General features: G+C 41.5%; 1 protein-coding gene across 1 annotated transcript in view; it reads right to left on the reverse strand.

Moving 5' to 3' along the window:
- Positions 1-1,749: 1,749 nt before the first annotated feature.
- Positions 1,750-19,049, reverse strand: part of HHIP (hedgehog interacting protein) — a 145,983-nt gene continuing 128,683 nt past the window's right edge. Inside the window, exons 12-13 of the mRNA XM_088448037.1 lie at positions 3,641-3,789; positions 1,750-2,379 (exon numbers count right to left, since the gene is read on the reverse strand). Of these exons, the coding sequence (XP_088304163.1) occupies positions 2,186-2,379; positions 3,641-3,789 (343 nt within the window). The 3' untranslated portion in view covers positions 1,750-2,185. The remainder of the gene's footprint in view (positions 2,380-3,640; positions 3,790-19,049) is intronic.

The following is a 19,049-nucleotide window of genomic DNA, read 5'->3' on the forward strand; positions in this document are numbered from 1 at the left end:
CGCTACACATTTACACAGGACCGGCGCTAGGCTTCCATCCCTCACCCCTGAGCGCTTGCCAAATAGCGCCAGGAGTAGGGTGGCAGGCGGGCTCAGATTGTGCTAACACACACACCGCCGCCAGCACGACAGTGATGTGTGTGTTATTCAGCAGCCAATGAGAGTCAGACAGACTCTCATCAGCTGCTGTTGCTGCACACATCGCCAGCGCTGGCGGCGATGTGTGTGTTAAACAGCAGCCAATGAGAGTCTGTCTGACTCTCATTGGCTGCTGCAGTGCCCACTGCAAGAGCCGGGCTTCCGTCCGGCTCCTGCAGTGGGTAATGGGAGAGACGTCATGATGTCATGACGTCTCTCCCATAATGCAGAGCGCTCCAGCCCGGGAGGGCTGACATGCGGAAGTTGTGGCGCCGGGAGCCGGAGCAGAAGCGTGGATGCAGGTAAGTTTTTTATACATTATTTATTTTTTTGCTATGTATTGGGAGTGGGGGTACTTCTACTGGGGGCAGTAACTGGGGGCACCCTCTACTGGGGCTAGTAATTGAGGGCACCACTGGGGGGAACCTCTACTGGCGGCACTAATTGGGGGGACTACTACTGGGGGCAGTAATTGGGGGGACCCCTACTGGGGGCAGTAATAGGGGGGACCTCTACTGGGGGCACTAATCGGGGGGACTACTATTGGGGGCACCACTACTGGGGGCACTAATTGGGGGGACTACTACTGGGGCACTCCATCAGGGACCACTACTGGGGAGACTACTACTGGGGGCACTGCATGGGGGGACTGCTATCGGAGGGACTATATAGTGGGCACTGCATAAGGGGGGGTCTACTACTGGGGGCACTATATAAGGGGCTTACTACTGGAGGCACAAGGGACACTGCACTGGGGGCACTAAATAGGGAGGACCACTACAAGGGGCACTGGATAGTGGGCACCGCTACTGGGAGCTGCATAAGGAGGATTACTACTGGGGGCACTGTATAAGGGGCACAACTGGGGGCCTGCATAAGGGGGACCACTACTGGGGGCACTGTATAAGGGGAACTAATGGGGAGCTGCACAAGGGTGACCACTACTGGGGGTACTGTATAAAGGGAACTAATGGGGAGCTGCACAAGGGGCACCACTACTGGGGGCGCTGTATAAAGGGCACTACTGGGGGCCTGCATAAGAGGGACCACTACTGGGGGCACTGCATAGGGCGGACTATACAAGGAGCACTACAGGGGTTAAGGTGCATATGGAAAGGAATGTTAAGAGTGACGAGAAAGGGTATATGTGTCCTGTTGACACGCCCCATTGTCAAGTGACCCCTCCTCTTGAGACCACGCCCTTTTTTTGCCGCGCATATGGGGGGTGGGGGGCGCTCCATTTTAAAATTTGCCCTGGGCTCCAAATACCTTAGTTACGCCACTGCAATAAAGTAATGGTGTTGTCCTATTAGGTGGTGCATTAAAGACTGCTTTACAATCTACTGTTCGAGTTCATTTAATAGGTTTTAATGCCAAGAGACAGCTGTCTACTGTCACTGGGTTCATACATTTTCCTTCTTGCCTACGGCATTAGTATGTATTACAATCTTGTGTTCTCCAAGACATGCTGCACACTAGTATTAATGCTGTTATACATTTTTAGTGAATACTAACAAACAAACAAACAAACAAAAAAGTAATATATCAGTTACAGGTTTATTGCAAAGAATACTTTTTTGCATTACTATAATAATATAGTAAAATTACCTGTGAAAGCTAAAAATGCAATTACCTGAGATAATTATATATAAAAAGGCAAATGTGATTTACGAGAAATTGCCCCTCCCATGGTAGATACAAATGAAATACTGTACACATGACATATTTTAATCTAAATAACTATTTTAATGTTATTTTAAAGACAACCAAAAGTATAATCTTGCACACATGACCTTGTTGCAGCCAGTGTTTACAATACCAGAATGTTTAATAAATGAATATTTCTATATCTTCACACATACTTATACACTCAAATATTCATAAATTACACACACAAACTCACTTTTATGGACAATATATTTAAATTAATAAAAATATTTAAAACACAGGGATTTAGAGCAGAATTACAAAGTCCTTTTTGTTTGTTTAATTTACATGGTTTAAAAATAAATGCCCGTTCAGATTGAATCCAAGCAGTCCGCGATAACTATACAATGTAGCTGGTAAAGTTCAGCAAATATGACGTCACATCAATGATCTGCTCTAGAATACCTGCCCTGGCCACTCTGCGGATGTTTCTATCCATTTGCTCGCACTGTGTGCCTAGGTAGCCTTTCTTGCATAAACACTTGTTCGGCCTCATACAGACACCTCCATGGCGACATGCTGGCTCACATTTTGCTGTAGAAAACACAAGAAATGCAAAGTGGCTTATACATGTGTTCTAGGAACAAATGAGGTCATTACAGGAGAAAAAAAAACTATCCAGTTTTCCAAAAACAAGTGTTCCATTACTTCTTACAGCAAAAACAACAACATTGGAAAGGCTTATGTAAAGCTCTAATTTAGCATGGGAGTATGAGAGTAATTAGAGCATTGATTTTACAACATGCAGAATTCATCATGCTAAGCCCTTTTCTGAGGCCACGGAAGATGGTCAAATTAAAAGCTGGTATTTAGAGGAAATAATTGGCATGCTTAAAGTTTTTCAGTAAATTGACACTTGCAATTTCAATACCCTATGCTTGTCAAATGCCACTTAATTTGTGTCTTTGCACAAATACAGTTTACTGTATCACAAGCGAAAAATAAATACATAAATAGGTTACAAATGAATGAAATGGCTTATTAACCTAGAACACAAACAATACAGAAATAAATGCTACAACATTAACAAATAACATAATCTATGTTATTATCCATTATCAAATATACAAATGATAATGAAGCAGGGTACTTATTATTAGTGGCTTAGTGGGAAATTTTGCTGTTCTGCTTTCACAACCATCTAAGAGAATTGGAGTAACTGACACAAAACATGATTGCATAATGGACGACCATTTCTAGCTATGGGTCTGGTCCCTTCCCATTCCAGCACTTATTACAGAAGCTGGACCAACAGATAAAAGTGGCATATATCACATTACTAACCTTTTGTTATTATAACTAAGAATGTTACTAGCAGCTGTATTTTGTGAGGTAACTTGTACTTTAGGATTGCTGTCATTTACTAATGATACATTTCTCTGTTATTTTGCGACTTTGCAAATCTACACACAGCTCTGACTTCTCAGTAAGAATTAGTAGAAAATCAAGGTGTGGTACAGATGACAACCAAGAGAGACTTCACATCATGGTATAGGCACAGCAATATAGAGTAGAGAACATACTATTTGATGTAGAGGCTGTCATTATGCTGACACACCGTACCCTTTTAGCATTGAGCCACCATTATAAAATTACTATAAAAGTACCAAGGCCCTAAATTATATATTCGGAGGCGCCCGGAAACATATAGAGCATTCTTAGGTTATGTTACTTAATCCCACTAATCCTTTTTCCTCCGGTTACATGAATCTGGGTGTAGTTATTGCTCTGTGGTGATGATGACAAGTTAATGGAAACAAACTGACATGGTACATGTAATAGGAAGATTACTAACCCACTCTGCAGAATTCCCCTTCCCATCCTTGATTACAACAGCATTTCCCTGTGGGTGTACAATGGCCATTTTTACACTGTCGGGAGCACTCGGATGAAAGGGGCTGCGGTGGTATCACTGGCCTCTTGCATTCTTCAGGCACGGTTGGTCTGCAGCAAACAACAAAAATACAAGTTAATAAATGTTCACCCTTACAAGGAATGTTATTCATTGCTCATCTGCTAATAAATGTTAATCTCAGCAGCTACAGTAACCCCTTTAGGAAATCGTGATAGGTTTTGAGAGTTTAACCTGTGCCTACTGTAACAGCAAAACTAGGTGTTGCTGTATTAGTGCAAGAGTAGAAAGAAAGTGGCTGTAAGTTTGGAGCTGATTACTGAAAATAATGTTTTTGTGTGATATAATTAAATTGACTTTATATAATTATTAATTTATAAGCAATGCTAATTTTGATTTCAACAAAATATTGTACAAGTTCTCTTTTCCTTAGATGGTAAGAGAAATGCATACTCTAGGGACATGTATATTACTGAAGCAAGGGGAAACACATCACAAACCATATGTGAAATTAGATTGTGTTATAATGTTGCACACATTGGGAATCACTAAAATATAATACAGAAGTGCACACAAAATATTTAAATTTTACTAATGTGAGATGATGGAGCACCTTTCATGCCAGTGCGCCAGGCTTCACATGTCCAAATGCCATCTTATTCCTAGGTGTAAATGACAGCTCAGGACGTCAGACGTCTTGTGGTTTAATATCGCTTTGCAATTATCCGTGTGAGCTCTAAGGTGGAATCAGGGCAGACTTCAACATTTCCCTAATTTGCTCAGCACCCAAAGTTTCTGCTCTATACAATATAATTTCTTGTCTGCCGATATATATATGTTAATGATTCAAAGAAATGAAACCATAGAAAGGGCAAAACAATCTTGTGATAACCTAGAGAACATAGAGGAAAGGACTAGCGTGTGGAGTCTTAAATCTCATACATGAAACGACAAAGGACACAGGGCCTGATTCAGCAAGGAACGCAAAGGAGAGAACGCACGCACTTGGCCGATGTTTTTGCACCGCACATGCTTATGCATCGCAATGGGCATGTGTGAACTAGCCAGTGCGATGGGTTATGGTACGCAGCCTGCACGCAGTGTGTGCGCAGACCCTTCCGATACTGTTTGATAGGAAGTGCCGTTTGTGGGTGGAGACAGGGGGTGGTCAGGTAAACGCAGGCGTTGTAACACTGTTATAGGGGCGTGCATAAATAAGGCAGTGCGGCGGCATAAGCAGCCATACCGTAAGCTGTACGCAGGAAGCAGCTGAAATCCTGCGGCAGTTCAGGTCTATCACTATTATGCTAATTGTACGATGGTTCTCGATGTTACCGATGTTTACGCTATCTTGCGTGCTGAACAGGCTATGAGTAAAGGGAGATGGACGGCTTAATATGGGGCTGGGCGTCTGCATCTTGTGCTGCGGTCTCCGTGCGTATGCATTGATTAGCATGTCCTCGCAGCAGACGGGTGCGTGCGTCTGCTAATGTGTGTTCCTTGCTGAATCAGACCCAGAGTCCAGACTGGCAATCCCAGGGGAAGAAAACACCTTCAACTGGGACTGCCTGTCCGGGTGTGATTAGCAGGGTACATTTCTAATGGGAGGCCACATCTAGGCAGTCCCTGCGGAAGGGGACCTAGCTATCTACCGTGGGTGAAAGGGGGCGGTTGCTATGGGGCACATAGCTCATTTCGGGGCCCACCTCCCCCTGCACCCAGCTCACCTCAGAGGCGAGGGGAATTACACAGTGTGAGAAATGGCCGCAGCACTGGCTGCACAAAGCAGCGCTAACCATATGGGAACTTGAGGGTCTATTTACTAAGCTGTGTTAGGAGATAAAGAGAACTGAGGTAAGGTACCAGCCAATCAGCTCCTAACTGCCATGTCACAGGCTGTGTTTGAAAAATTACAGTTAGGAGCTGATTGGCTGGTACCTTATCTCCGTTCACTTTATCTCCTAACACAGCTTAGTAAATAGACCCCTTGATCAGATACAGCTACACTCTTTCGCTTCTGGTGACTTCCACTCTGTCACTATGGGGGGGGACTACACAGGGTGCTACTGGGCGCAACATCTGGTGTGGGACTCGTGGAGTGAGTGGTGTATGTTGTCAGGACAGCGGGCACCGTTGATCCCTTCTGCGAACTGCTTTGTTCTTAGTCACAGGAACACTTCAGCCTGTGACTAGGAAGCAGTTTGCTGCAAGGATCATCAGCTCTGTGGGCCCCCTGTTAGACTGATCGGCAGCATTTCCCCTGTACCCCCTCTCATATGACTCTCCTCACTGATGCTGGGAAGATGTGCTGAGCCTCAGGGCCGTAGCTAGGGTAGTGCGGCCGGTACCATCGCACAGGGCACCACAGGTCAGGTAGCTGCCTCTAATTTCATCCCCAGCATCTCCTGGCCTCTCCTATATCTTCCCTGGCCCTTCCCCATGAAGCCATGGCCCTTTTGTGGGTGCATTATGTCCCTTTGAAAAATTAGGGGGGCGCCAATGCTCTTTCTGGCACAGGGCACTAAAAAGTCTAGTTACAGCTCTGGTGAGCCTGCTGGGACTTCCCCAGACCACGGCCTTGACTCCTCCCAGCATAAATAAGTATAGACAGAGTCGGCTGGGACAGAAATGAGAAACCAGCCACAGGGGTTAGGAGGCGAGTAGTGCAGGTTGCGAGTGCGTGCGTGAGGCGCATAGGTCTAGCTATGCCCCTACCTGCGGGTGGTGGATTTTCAGCTCCTAGGTAAAATCCGCCACTGAATTATATTTAAATATGACACAGAATCAACTTGTATCTAAGTAACCAAATGTGCTTTAACATATATATATATTATATTAAAACTTTTGTGTTACCTTGCAGTGTAGTTTCATTTTAGCTTTAGTGGATGTGCATAGCACATAATCAATAATTCTGCTCTGTAGCTGACGTTGCCAAGCATTGTAAAAGCTCATTTTGTAGTGCCCAAATGTGAATTACTTTAATTACTTATCTTTTTTAATAAATATGTAACACCCTCTAAGGGATGGTATTTGTAAATACACCCCTCTCAGTGTTAGAGCTTGCTTCCTGTTGTAGATATTACATGCCTGAGACCCGGATCAGTTTTCAGGTAAAGGAGGGGCTGGAGAGATAGACACGCAGGGGTGGGAAGACTGGGTGTGTAGCTGGCAGAGCAGAGGGAGGAGGGGGAGAGAACAAAGGGAGTGGAGAAGAAGAATTTGGGAGAGGGCAGACATCTTTGGGAAGCTTCAGAGCTGGAAGCAGAAATGTAGCCCTCGTGCTCCCCTGGCAGGGGAAGATTGGCGGGGCCGTGGTGACTGCCACGATGCCCATCTAACGCCAAAGGAGAAATAGGTCTGGAGTGAGACCACTGAGATAAAGTCTGTGAGAGACCACAGAGAAAGAGCTGGAAGGTTGCAGTGTGAGCCGCTCAGTGAAGTGTTCAGCACCCATGAGAGGGGTAAGAGACGCAAGTATATGTGGTGAAGAGATGGGGAAGAGTAATTTCCCAGGAGCTTTTACGGTTAAGGTACCAGAGGAGTCCCTTATGCATAAAAGCCCCCTAGCAGCCATTAAAGGGGGGGTCACTGTGGTAGCAGTGTGGCTATAGGAGCCATTCCTGTAGGATAGGGATGGACGGCAGCTGAGAGTCTGATAGCTGCAATAGCAAAGTCTGTATATTGCTGTCCCATGTGATAGAGAAGGGAAGCAGAGAGAGGCAGACTGTGTATGAGACACTCTGTATATTGTCTTAGAAGAGACAAAGGAGAGGCAGAGTGCAAAAGAAGTTATGTGAGATGTGTGTGAAGCTGTGGAACTACAGGCACCAGCCAGCATAGGGCCAGGTGGACCTGCATGTATGAAGTGGAGAACTACAGGCACCAGCCAACAAAGGGCTAGGTGGACCTGCACGTATGAAGTGGAGAACTACAGGCACCAGCCAGCAAAGGGCTAGGTGGACCTGCACGTATGAAGTGGAGAACTACAGGCACCAGCCAGCGAAGGGCTAGGTGGACCTGCACATATGAAGTGGAGAACTACAGGCACCAGCCAGCAAAGGGCTAGGTGGACCTGCACATATGAAGTGGAGAACTACAGGCACCAGCCAGCAAAGGGCTAGGTGGACCTGCACGTATGAAGTGGAGAACTACAGGCACCAGCCAGCGAAGGGCTAGGTGGACCTGCACATATGAAGTGGAGAACTACAGGCACCAGCCAGCAAAGGGCCAGGTGGACCTGTGTGGGTAAAATGCAAAGCATTCATTGTGACTATGCTTAAAGACTGTGCTGGTGAAGAAGAGGGTGATGTCATGTAACCATATCCATAAGATTGTCATATACCATCTGACATGCCAAGTATATGAGCTGGAGGGAGAGGAGAAGCTGCTGTAACCATATTCTTGTCCTGTAAAGTCATGTGCAGGAGGAGAGAAATAAATTGGTTTATTTTTATAAGAGAAGGTCTGGCGCCCAAGTTATTCAATAGAACTGTTGCTGCATGTGTCTATCTATACCTGTATCTATATGTGTGACTGTTATAAAGCCTGCATGGCAGGGACCCCCTTCTCAGGTATTGCCCACACCCTGGAGAGCTAGCCTGAGGCAATAGGAGGTGTATCACTCCAAATGCACCTATGTACCACACCGCACACTGAAGGGGGGTTACAAATATATATTGGATAAAATGCAGAATTAAGACTTGTAGATAGCAATTTTGTTTTGCATACGGCTGATTAGTAATAGCATTATTGCTGTCCATTAGTGTACTGTAAATAAAACTGCAACATTGAACAGTATTTTTTCCACCCAGATTTGGTGTACTTCAGCACACAGCCATAACCATTATTACTGCATGCTAACTAGTAAAAAAATATTCTATTTAGTCCCAGGTGCAAGCAGTTAAAACCCATAATAAATCCAGTGACAGTAATGCACTGAAAACAGCCAATAAATTGGTACCATAAATGTAGCACAGTTGTATGCTGTATTTTAGTAGCATGGAGAAAGGCATAACATGTATTACATATGAAAATAAATCAAATGGATGATTTGTATTATCAAATAAAACTGTGTGGTGAACATACAAATTCTATGTGTGGCATTTTTAAATTATATTTTGCTAACAGCTACAATGATATTGAGTTTAAATGAAATCAAAACTATATTAGCACTGTCATTTCTTTTCCTCTGTATAATTTAAGAATATTAATATTTTAACCTTTAATATTGGTTAAAATACATGGAAAAAAGCAACATAGTCTTTGGAAAATGGCATGCATACTGGTCATATACTGAAACTGTATATAGTGTATTTTCCATCGCTCCATCTAAACATACAATGTTATTAAAAGGATTCATCCATATTTGCATTTCTTTCATTTTATTTTCATAATTAAATGATTGGAGTGAGAAAAAAAAAATGGTAGCAGTATTGTCCTGACATCTAATTTGCAGTGTGACTGGGGTAGGACTGGGAAATACTGAGGCCAAATTTCACTGGCAATCAGTGTGTAAGTTCCCAGCCAAATATGGAACAAGGTGTAAGTTTTGCAACACTTTAGAGCATTTTGGTCATTTCTAATTGGAGTCTACATGTATAAAATGACAGTGTTTTGATTTTAATTGAAATTATATACCTGTTGTGAGAGATCCCATGTTTAGTGCATTTACAAACAAGATCTTCATCAAGAAAATGAATGAACAGTCAAAGAATATCAGAGAAAGATTAACTGAAAAGTATCAATGGGGAGAAAAATGCAGGATTTAAAATAATATTTCTTATAACTAAGGGCCTGATTCAGAGCCGGACGCTATTTGCGCTCGCTCGTTCAGAAAAAGGGGCCGGCTATTTAAACTGAGCGCTCGCTCTTTGCGGTCTGTTGACGCCTCTATGTCTGAGCGAGCGAACTAAACATGCACTCGCTATTTTGTAAAGACGCCCCCTGGCCGCTCGCATCCTAGGTCATCTCCGCTATTTATTTGATTAATCGAGTACATCGAAAGGCGTCTGAACTGCTCTCAGTGCTTGTGGTAGGATTTTCCTACCGCAATCATGCGAACAGTTCAGGCTAAAAGACAACCAAGTGACGTGGCCGATGACGCTGCTTTGTTAATTATGCACACCCTTAAAACGCCCGTTTTGACCGTTTGGCATGCCTGCGTTCGGATCTCCACTCCCCGTTTTCAAGCACCTTCCCCTGTTACCACCCACAAACGCCTCATCCTGTCACTCAAATTAGCAGGCACTCGAAATTTTGCGAACACACGTTTTCCGACCGCACTGACTGGTTGGCGCATGCACATTACGACCCATATGCATGCGCAGATGTGCGAACATCGCTCGGAGCGAACGAGCGGAAGCTTACGAGTGGCTCTGAATCAGGCCCTAAGTGCACTCTGAAGTCAGTCATAAAGAAAGGCTGAGATTATGGCACAAGTGTGTGTCTTCTATATACTCCATAATCATGCACTGTGTAAAAAAGACACCTGTTAGGGAGGTCAGTACCCTGCCTATGGCAACTGTGGAGTTACAATTTTCCATGGTCAGGATGTGAGAAACTGCCTATGGGAAACCAACAGCTTAGATATTTCATAAATCAGTGTTTTAACGGAGGGAGCCTGAAGGAAACAATTGATAAATAAAAATCCCATTTCATCCCGAGTTTGAAAAAAAAAAGTTTTACTAGACCCACAAACAAATAGAGGGTAGGTTCTATGGTCTAATATTACAAGAATTGCCTTTTTGACTTTAATGCTAGGTGTTATTATTATTAGTCTCAAGCCTTCCACTGCGCATGTCCCAAGAACACCATCCCTTTAGGTAAGTATGGTGGTGGCAGCAAAATGGGGAAACTTATTTGTTTTAGGGACTGGAAAGCTTGTCAAAACAGAAGGCAAACTGGAAGGCACAATACATACTGTAGGGGTCTATTTCACTTAATTTCTACAAAAGCAGGTGAAAATTAACATTTTCGCCTACTTTTGGAGAAATTACGTTTTGGGGCCATTCATCATATGCCGATATGCCCCGCTGTCCCCATACACTAGTATTGGGACCTAAATTCATCAAGCCCCCAAAATACAATATTTTTGGAGCTTGACTGCGGGAGCATTCGCCATCTTCAGATGGCATTTGCCCCCACACACCCCGCTCCTTCCCTCTGCCCCTGTCTGGATATGGGGGTCTGTGCACGTGCGTGAACTATATTTCACACAGGAGCACTAGCATTGCTGAGTCAAACTCCTGAAAGGAGCAGTGAAAACATTCGGGGAGACAGATGATTTTCGTATCAGCTGTCTCCGTGCTGGAGCAATGATGAATTGCTCCGGTGCTCGCCACAAGTAGGAATGTTAATTATCGGGGTCTGTCCGGACCCTGATAATTAACATAATGAACAGACCCTCTAGACTTACAGAAAAACCTGCCTAAGTTTGCAGTGTCATAGGACTTGAGAAATAATTATTCTGCCAGAACAACAACTCAAAGCATACATCAAAAACTACATTGGAGTGGTTTATATATACCAAAAATATGTCCTGGTGTAAGCCAGACTTTAATTCTACCGACAGTCTGCGGAATTAATGCTGTGCACAATATGGTCCCTATCCAGCCAGATGGAACTTGAGCAACACAGCAGAGACGACTGGAGGAAATTGTATTGTGCAGATGTGCATAGACTTAAGGTGCGTACACACTAGGGGATCTGGAAAGACAGTACGATTACGACATCGTAATCGTACCATCGTTCCTGATCCCCTGTAGTGTCTGCACTGAACGATCAGTCGTTCAATGCAGGCACTGTCCATCATTCCTGAACATGCCAATCTGTCGTTATCGTCAGACTGTGCTGCATGTTCAGGCGATGGACAATGTCGGAAACGACCAGCGGGAGTGCGCATCGCTGGTCGTTTCCGACATAAAGGTGCACGATTTGTGCACGATTACTGAGCGATTGCACGATTACGATGTCGTAATCGTGCAGTCGCTCAGTAATATCGCCCAGTGTGTACCCACCATTAGACCCACAGCTGCAACTGCAGCTAAATGTATACTTATGTATGCTATTATGTAAGGGAAAAAAAATTCAAGAATGTAAAAGGGGTGAAAACTTTTTTACAACCACTGTGTACATTAGAAATAGTGTCATTTATAGGCCAGTAAATGTAATTAAATGGATGGTTGTCTAATAAATTCTACAGTACAACAATATTTAATTTTCACATAAAAACAAACAATAGTTGTAACAAATGATGAGTAAAGCTGTGTACACACTATACGATCTGTCGTACAATATATCGTTCCGTCGTTTATTGGAATGGAATATTCTACGGATCGTGCAGTGTGTACGGCTGATCTATCGTTTGCGATGGTCGTTCATCCCATCCTCCCATTTGCTGTTCTCCACAGCAGATGGGACGATGCAATGAATGATGCCATGTCACTACATGCAGAATGTAACAATATATCGCTCCATTGTACACCGGATCGTGCAGTGTGTATGGCATAACATTTCTACAGTATAGTTTTAAGTGTCTATGAATATCCATTTTTCCAGGCCAACTAATTGGTTTATAAAGGTTGGGCTGAAAAAAAGTAAAAAAACAAACAAACAAACTTTTCGAACAAAAAAATGTAAATAAAAAAGCAAAAATGTTGAGAAAAAAATGGAAATGAACATTATAAGGACCTTTTTACACTTCAAAAGTATATTTTATCAGTATTTATGTAGCTCACATATTTAGCATTTATATATTTGTTTGAATTGCTAATAAAAAATCTGTGAAATATCAAACTATTAGACCAATATTGTCAATCGCCTTAACATAGCTCATTAATATATGCAAATATCCTGAATAAAGAAGAATCATGTTCAGTGTTGTATAGTATTAACCTAAATCACACATTAAACTAGTAGTTAAAGCTACTCATGCCTACAACCAAAGCATTACAATTGCCATAAATTTACAATGGCCATTAAGTTCTTTAATTACTATATATACATTTCTATGCAATCGTACATATATTTCAGGCTTAACAAAATGTCTTTTGAAGGGAGCAACGCAGCCTAACGAAAACATTTCTATAACCTGAAACTAATTCAGCCAAAATAAACACACTAATATAGAATGAGCATATTGAAGTTGAAGCTCACTTTATAAGTATGCAAGTTTTATGGCTATTTCAATATATATGTTGCCTTGCATGCATTCACATATTTTAATAGGGCCTATAAATAATAGCACCTGTGATCCAGATCAGTTAGAAATTAAATATATTGCTATAGCTTTTCCATAAACACGACTCCATTAATGCCTTCACAAACCCCAGGTTTTGTATATGTTGAGAAATTTGTATCACATCGTAAAACTGCTAAATTAACAACCAATAATCTATCAAATACAGTGTTTCTATATCCAATAGCAACTGCAGCTTATGCAGGGCATGCACTATACAATAATCTATCAGACATCTGTCCAAACTGGCTGGTTGGAATAGTGTATGGGAGAAATGAAATTAGACCATATAGTCCCAAACACTGTGAAACAGACAAAACGATTGTACAAATTAGTTACAATCGTTTGATTCAACCAATTTGTCTGAACAACCATTTTTGTAATTTTTCCAGTGTTTGTGATCAAATGGTCGATTGTCATTTGCTCCCATACACTATCAGAATTTCATTCCAAAATTAAATGAAATAATTTTATACAGTCTGCACATAGATCTGCCATGGATAGGATGGTAGATGATATATCATTCAGTTCTGCTAAGCTTCTAATATTACTAAAAGCTCTTCCGGAATGTTTCAAACAAAAACATGAATCAATGTAACATTAGTCACTTAACGAAAGACAAATTGAGTATGCTAATTGTTTTTTGCACAAATATATATATATATATGGCACAGATATTATATTCCTCAATATACTGGTGTTACAAATTCTATGATACAAATAGAAAATTGTTGGCTTAAACAAACCAAAATGTTGTTGTGGGTGAGAAAATGGGTGTTTTTTTTGTTAAAGCTCTGTAAAATCATATTATCAGATTGGACATTGTGAAACTTTGCAATTTTTTAAATCCATTTTTCTTAAATAACTGAATGAAATGAATTAAACTATAACACACTCGCTCTTGACCTCTCTTCTTACAAAGCTACGTTCTGTTTGAAAGCACTTGTGGAGCTACAATGATTATTAACCAGTACACTGCCAGCTTGCCCAGAGAAGGGATTAATAGCTCAGAGGTTAGTGCAAGTGCTAAACAGTTTGCACTACTAGCAGGGTGGTCGCAAAAACACCACCTGCTGCATAAGCACTTAGCAGCTGGGTCAACAGGCCCTGTAAGGGTTTATCAACTAAAGGGGCCACTTGCATAAAACTGTTCCTGTATGACTGTGGAGAGCAAGCTCACTGGGCTTATTGCTACGAGATACTTTTCTTGGGGGGAGGGGGATATTAGAATTGCAAACAATTAAAAAATGTACAAATAAGGAGATGGAAGACACAGAAACCTCTATCTAATAACTGAAATAAAGAAAAAAGGGTTGATTTATTTTTAGAACACGTTACATGTTAAATTCCCCTAATGGATTGTTTTTTAATGTGAAAATTAACACTTTTTGTATGTTTTCAAATGGACTTTTTTTTTACTAATATAATCTTAGTCTTTTTTTGATTATGGAAAAGAAGTGAAAACTCTGGAACACATTTCACACCTGTTGCTATATTCCAGCATCCTTCTCCTCCCACCCACAAGTAATTAATAACAATACTGAGAATGTGCAACATAAGAATAAATATTGTTGGATTAAGTCTTATACTGCATGAATGCATTTTGGTACAGAGTTAATTTATGTAAGGGGGGGGGCGGTTGAGCTGTACATTAAATATTTCCAAACAACACACTTGTTACTCCAAACATCACACACTTCTGGAACATATACAGAACCACTTAATAAAACCTTTACATTGTGAATGGGAGAATGTGTTTGCAGTCAGTGCGGCTGTTCTCAGGGCTGCATGTCATTCACAGACTATTCTGAGTACATTATGCTGGTGACTGCTGTGCAAAAGTAAAGCAGAGCAAACACATTACACCTTTAATCTGTGTTTGCAAAAGCATTTTTAACCCTCCTGGGCATCCATGCTTCAGGCAGGTGTTTTATTGAAGGTTATTTCATCTTTGCCAAACTGATGGAGTCTTTTAGACATTTGCTCCTTTATAAATGTTCATTGGCGCCCGCGGCCCAATTAATTAATCAATTGGTTTAATAATCAGACAATTAAAGGTGGATGTCCTCGTGTAGGGATGTAGCTTCTCTTCGCCAGGTTGCAAATGTTATGTGTGTATATTTGTTTATGTACAACTAATATTTTATATAGTTCTGGTTACTGTGTACAATTCTATATTTGTTTCTAGGACAAAGACAATTATTATTAAAGCTCCACATGCACAAAATAGGTGTACAGATAGCTGAAAAGACAAACTAGAGACTGATGAGACAGGTCAGGTCAAAAATATATTCATTTAATTTAATAAAGTGCGATTTCTCAAAATCACACATTTTTAGCGTTTTTTGCATTGAGATATAAAGCACCAGGTTTGCCTTTAATGAATATCGTAACTTTAAATCGCTTGGAGAAAATTGTTGAAAATCTTCAATTTTGACAAATCACACTTCATTGAATAAAAATCCCCTAGTCACCGAGTCGTCATCTGTGGCCTTCCCCTACTCATATTGCTGCCAGGGGTCTGTATCAAAACTGCACCTCAGCAGGATAAAGGGCCTGTACTAAAATGGCACCCCAGTAAGACATAGCGCCTGTACTAAAAATGCGCCTCAGTAAGACAAAAGGTCTGTACCAAAAATGCGCCTCAGTAAGACAAAGCGCCTGTACAATGCACCTCAGTAAGACAAAGGGCTAAATGTAATAGTCTCCGAACTTCCGATGCTGCAGGGATTTATGCGAGTCTCCCCATATTTTTAAAGTGACATTCCTTTTAAAGTAAGGGTGGGCAATAAGCGACCCTCCAGCTGTTGTTGAACTACACATTCCAGCATGCCTTGCAGCAGTTTTAGAATGGCCATATAGGAAAAATGTGGCAGTGTATGATGGGATGTATAGTTCTACAAAAGCTGGTGGACCCCTTATTGCCCACCCTTATTTTAAAGCCTAAACCAGTTTGGTTTATCACTTTAAAAATACGGGGATACTCACATAACTCCCTGCAGCGTCAGAAGTTCAGAGGCTATTACATTTAGCCCAAAGGGTCTGTACCAAAACTGCGCCTCAGTAGGATAAAGGGTATGTACCCTGGGTTTAGCTCACAATTTTTTTTTTTACTTTTGACTGTATCTAAACAAATGTGTTGTTGCCGTTATCTCTTTGAGACAAATAGGGATTTGTTTTGGTACCAAAGTTCAGCAGAAACAATTTTAATTTATTCTTCCCTTAGATACTTTAACAGTTAATTTAACATACAAAATTATTTATACTGTGACTTGTAAAGTTTTACTCGGGAATCAAATATTTACAGTTTAATGAAGGTTTGACAGATGTTTTAGGCCATAATTAAATGTATGTGTATATTGTGTTTGTGTTCCCAATCCCCATGTATTTCTTATTTTTATATATTCAAAACACATTGTGGACTGGGCCAGGGGACAGTTAGACAATACTTACCTTCTCAGCTTCGGTCACAATATCCGGTCATCTCAGGTTCTCCTAGCTGCCCGTAGAATAGATGGAGTCCCATGGTGCTGCTGTTCAAATACCTGATAGGGTGGCAGTGTGCTTCTCAATTACATAATCACTGTGAGGAGCGCTCTTAGCCATTCAGTGGCTGAAAGCAGCTGTATCACAGGACTCCAGCTCTTCTATTGCAGCTGGGCCTGGGAGAGGACAGATCATGCGCCCACCGACCAGAGAAGCTCCTTCTGAGCACCGCTATGTGAAGAATAAGGTAAATGAAAGGGGAGGTGGAGGGAAGAGAAGGAAGATGGTGGTGGGGGGTGTGGGAGGCAAGGGAAAGTAGGAGAAGAGAGAAAAAGATATCAGGGGAGGGGGGCATGGGGGGTTTGGATAGCATGGAGGACAGGAGTGGGAGATGGATGGCAGAGAGGACAGGGGGGGGGTGATGACAAAGAACACAAAAGGGAAGAGATGGATAGCAGAGAGGGAGAAATAAAAATAAATTATATCTAATCCAATACTGGAGCCAAGTAATTCCAAATTCATTTGATGGCACTCAGAGCATGGGATAGGCATCAGTGTAACTGAAAGGGGAAAATAAGGCATTGGGGGTGAGAAGGAGTAGTACCAAGGGTCAGAGGAGGATTGTGCAGCTCTAAGAAGTACAATCAACATTGATATCAAAGCTTATTTAATACAAAGATAATAAAATAATAATAACATAATAAAAAGTTACATTTCTTTGTTAAAAAAGGTCTATGGCCTGGTGTATCTGTATGCTCAAGGGAAGAGCTGTTTATCTATACAAACTCTAGGGGAGCACCGTCAGAGAATCTATCCTTAGTTCCTGCATTATACAGGTTGGATATCGTTTTAATTCTGGTCAAAATATTGTAACTACATTTTTCTTGTTAAAACTTGTGCATGGCAACTTCTCCTACATACCCTGCATCTGTATGCTCCAAGGACTCCGGAGGGGACTTCTAGTATCCTTACATTTTATTTCACATAAGGTGTGCATCATTCCATGCATAATCTCATCTCTGCCTGCCTCCCCCTCCTCTCATTCTGCACCGAGCTAGGACTGTTGTCCCACAGTAACATAACCCGCTCATACACAGCAGTTCTCAATAAGCACAATGCATATTGATATATTTTAAATAATAACTCCAAATTTTAAAATACTTGGATTTAGGAAGTTATGGTAGAGCTATTGTGCCTTTTTTGGGACCCACAACTTTTCGGTGACAATACTATTATAATTTATAGTAGGACAAGTTTAGAATCAGTAAAGAGGCAGCCGTGGATGACAATGGCAGTGGTGTATTATAAGCACTAAGTATATTATAACACGAAGTGTAATTTATGTAACAGTTAAAAAAACAGTTAGTTATCTGCATAAACTGGACTGAACATCTTCTTCTATTTCTTTTCATCCCTGCAGGTATGTAAACCATTCTCAAGCTGCACATTCTCACTACTCCTTTGCAATTCGGTCTCACTCAGATCAGCTGGGTTTTTTATAAAGTATGTAATGCATTTACATCTAGAGAGCTACATATTGTTACTTACACTTCTGTCTCATGGAATTTATCTATGTTTGCAAAGCTTGTTATGTAATGACTTGATTGTAATTGGTATTACCTGGGTGGGGGATGTTGTTCAGTGATGCCTAGTTTATTGTAGGATACTGCTTGTGTTTACTCAAACCCAGTGCTACATTTCTTCTTTGATTAGTGGGGCATTTGTGCTCAGCTGTAGCATGTCTCAGACTTACTTTAAGTTTAGAATCAGTCTAGAGGCAGCCTTGGATGATGATGGCAGCCGTGTATTATAAGTACTAAGTGTAATTTATGTAACAGTTAAAAAAAACAGTTGAACAAACGTTTAACAACATCTACAACCAGGTAAAATCAAAAAAGCCATAATATTACAAATGTACTGTCTGAACATGCCTAAAACTAAGAGAGGCACAAACAAAACCCTTAGCGCTATGTGTGCAAATGCTAGGAGCTTAGGAGATAAAATCTCAGCGCTAATAGCAATAGCGACTAGGGATGATCTGGATATTGTAGCTATTATGGAGTCATGGTGCAATGAAAAATATGACTGGGATATAGCTATACTGGGATATACTTTATTTAGAAAATACAGAATAGGAAAGATTGGAGGAGTAGCAATGTATGTGAAAAACTACATAAAAACTACTTCAATACAAAATATTGCAGAAAAAACTGAGGCCCTTTGGGTGACCATAGAAACAGGGGAGAAAGACATTATTTGCACTGGGATGATTTACAGACCACCAGGCTAGGGGGAGGAACTGGACAGGAACCTTTTGCAAGACATCACTTAAATGACTTTAAAAGGAGAGGTAATAATCATGGGAGACTTTAATCTACCAGATGCAAATTGGGAGGGCTCTTTTGCAAGTTCCACTAGAAGTGGGGACGTTCGAAATGCCTTGCAGGGAGCATCCCTCAAGCAACTGGTGAAGGAGCTCACTTGCAAAGATGCTATACTGGACATCATACGCACAAATGGCAATAGGATATCAGATATAAGTGTTGGAGAAAACCTAGGATCCAGTGACCATCAAGCAGTATGGTTTAGTATAAAGACAGGATTCTACTCATGCCACACAAAAACAAAGGT

This window comes from Taudactylus pleione, unplaced genomic scaffold, assembly GCF_031769625.1.
Source record: "Taudactylus pleione unplaced genomic scaffold, aTauple2 ptg000021l, whole genome shotgun sequence".
Lineage (NCBI taxonomy): Eukaryota > Metazoa > Chordata > Amphibia > Anura > Myobatrachidae > Taudactylus > Taudactylus pleione.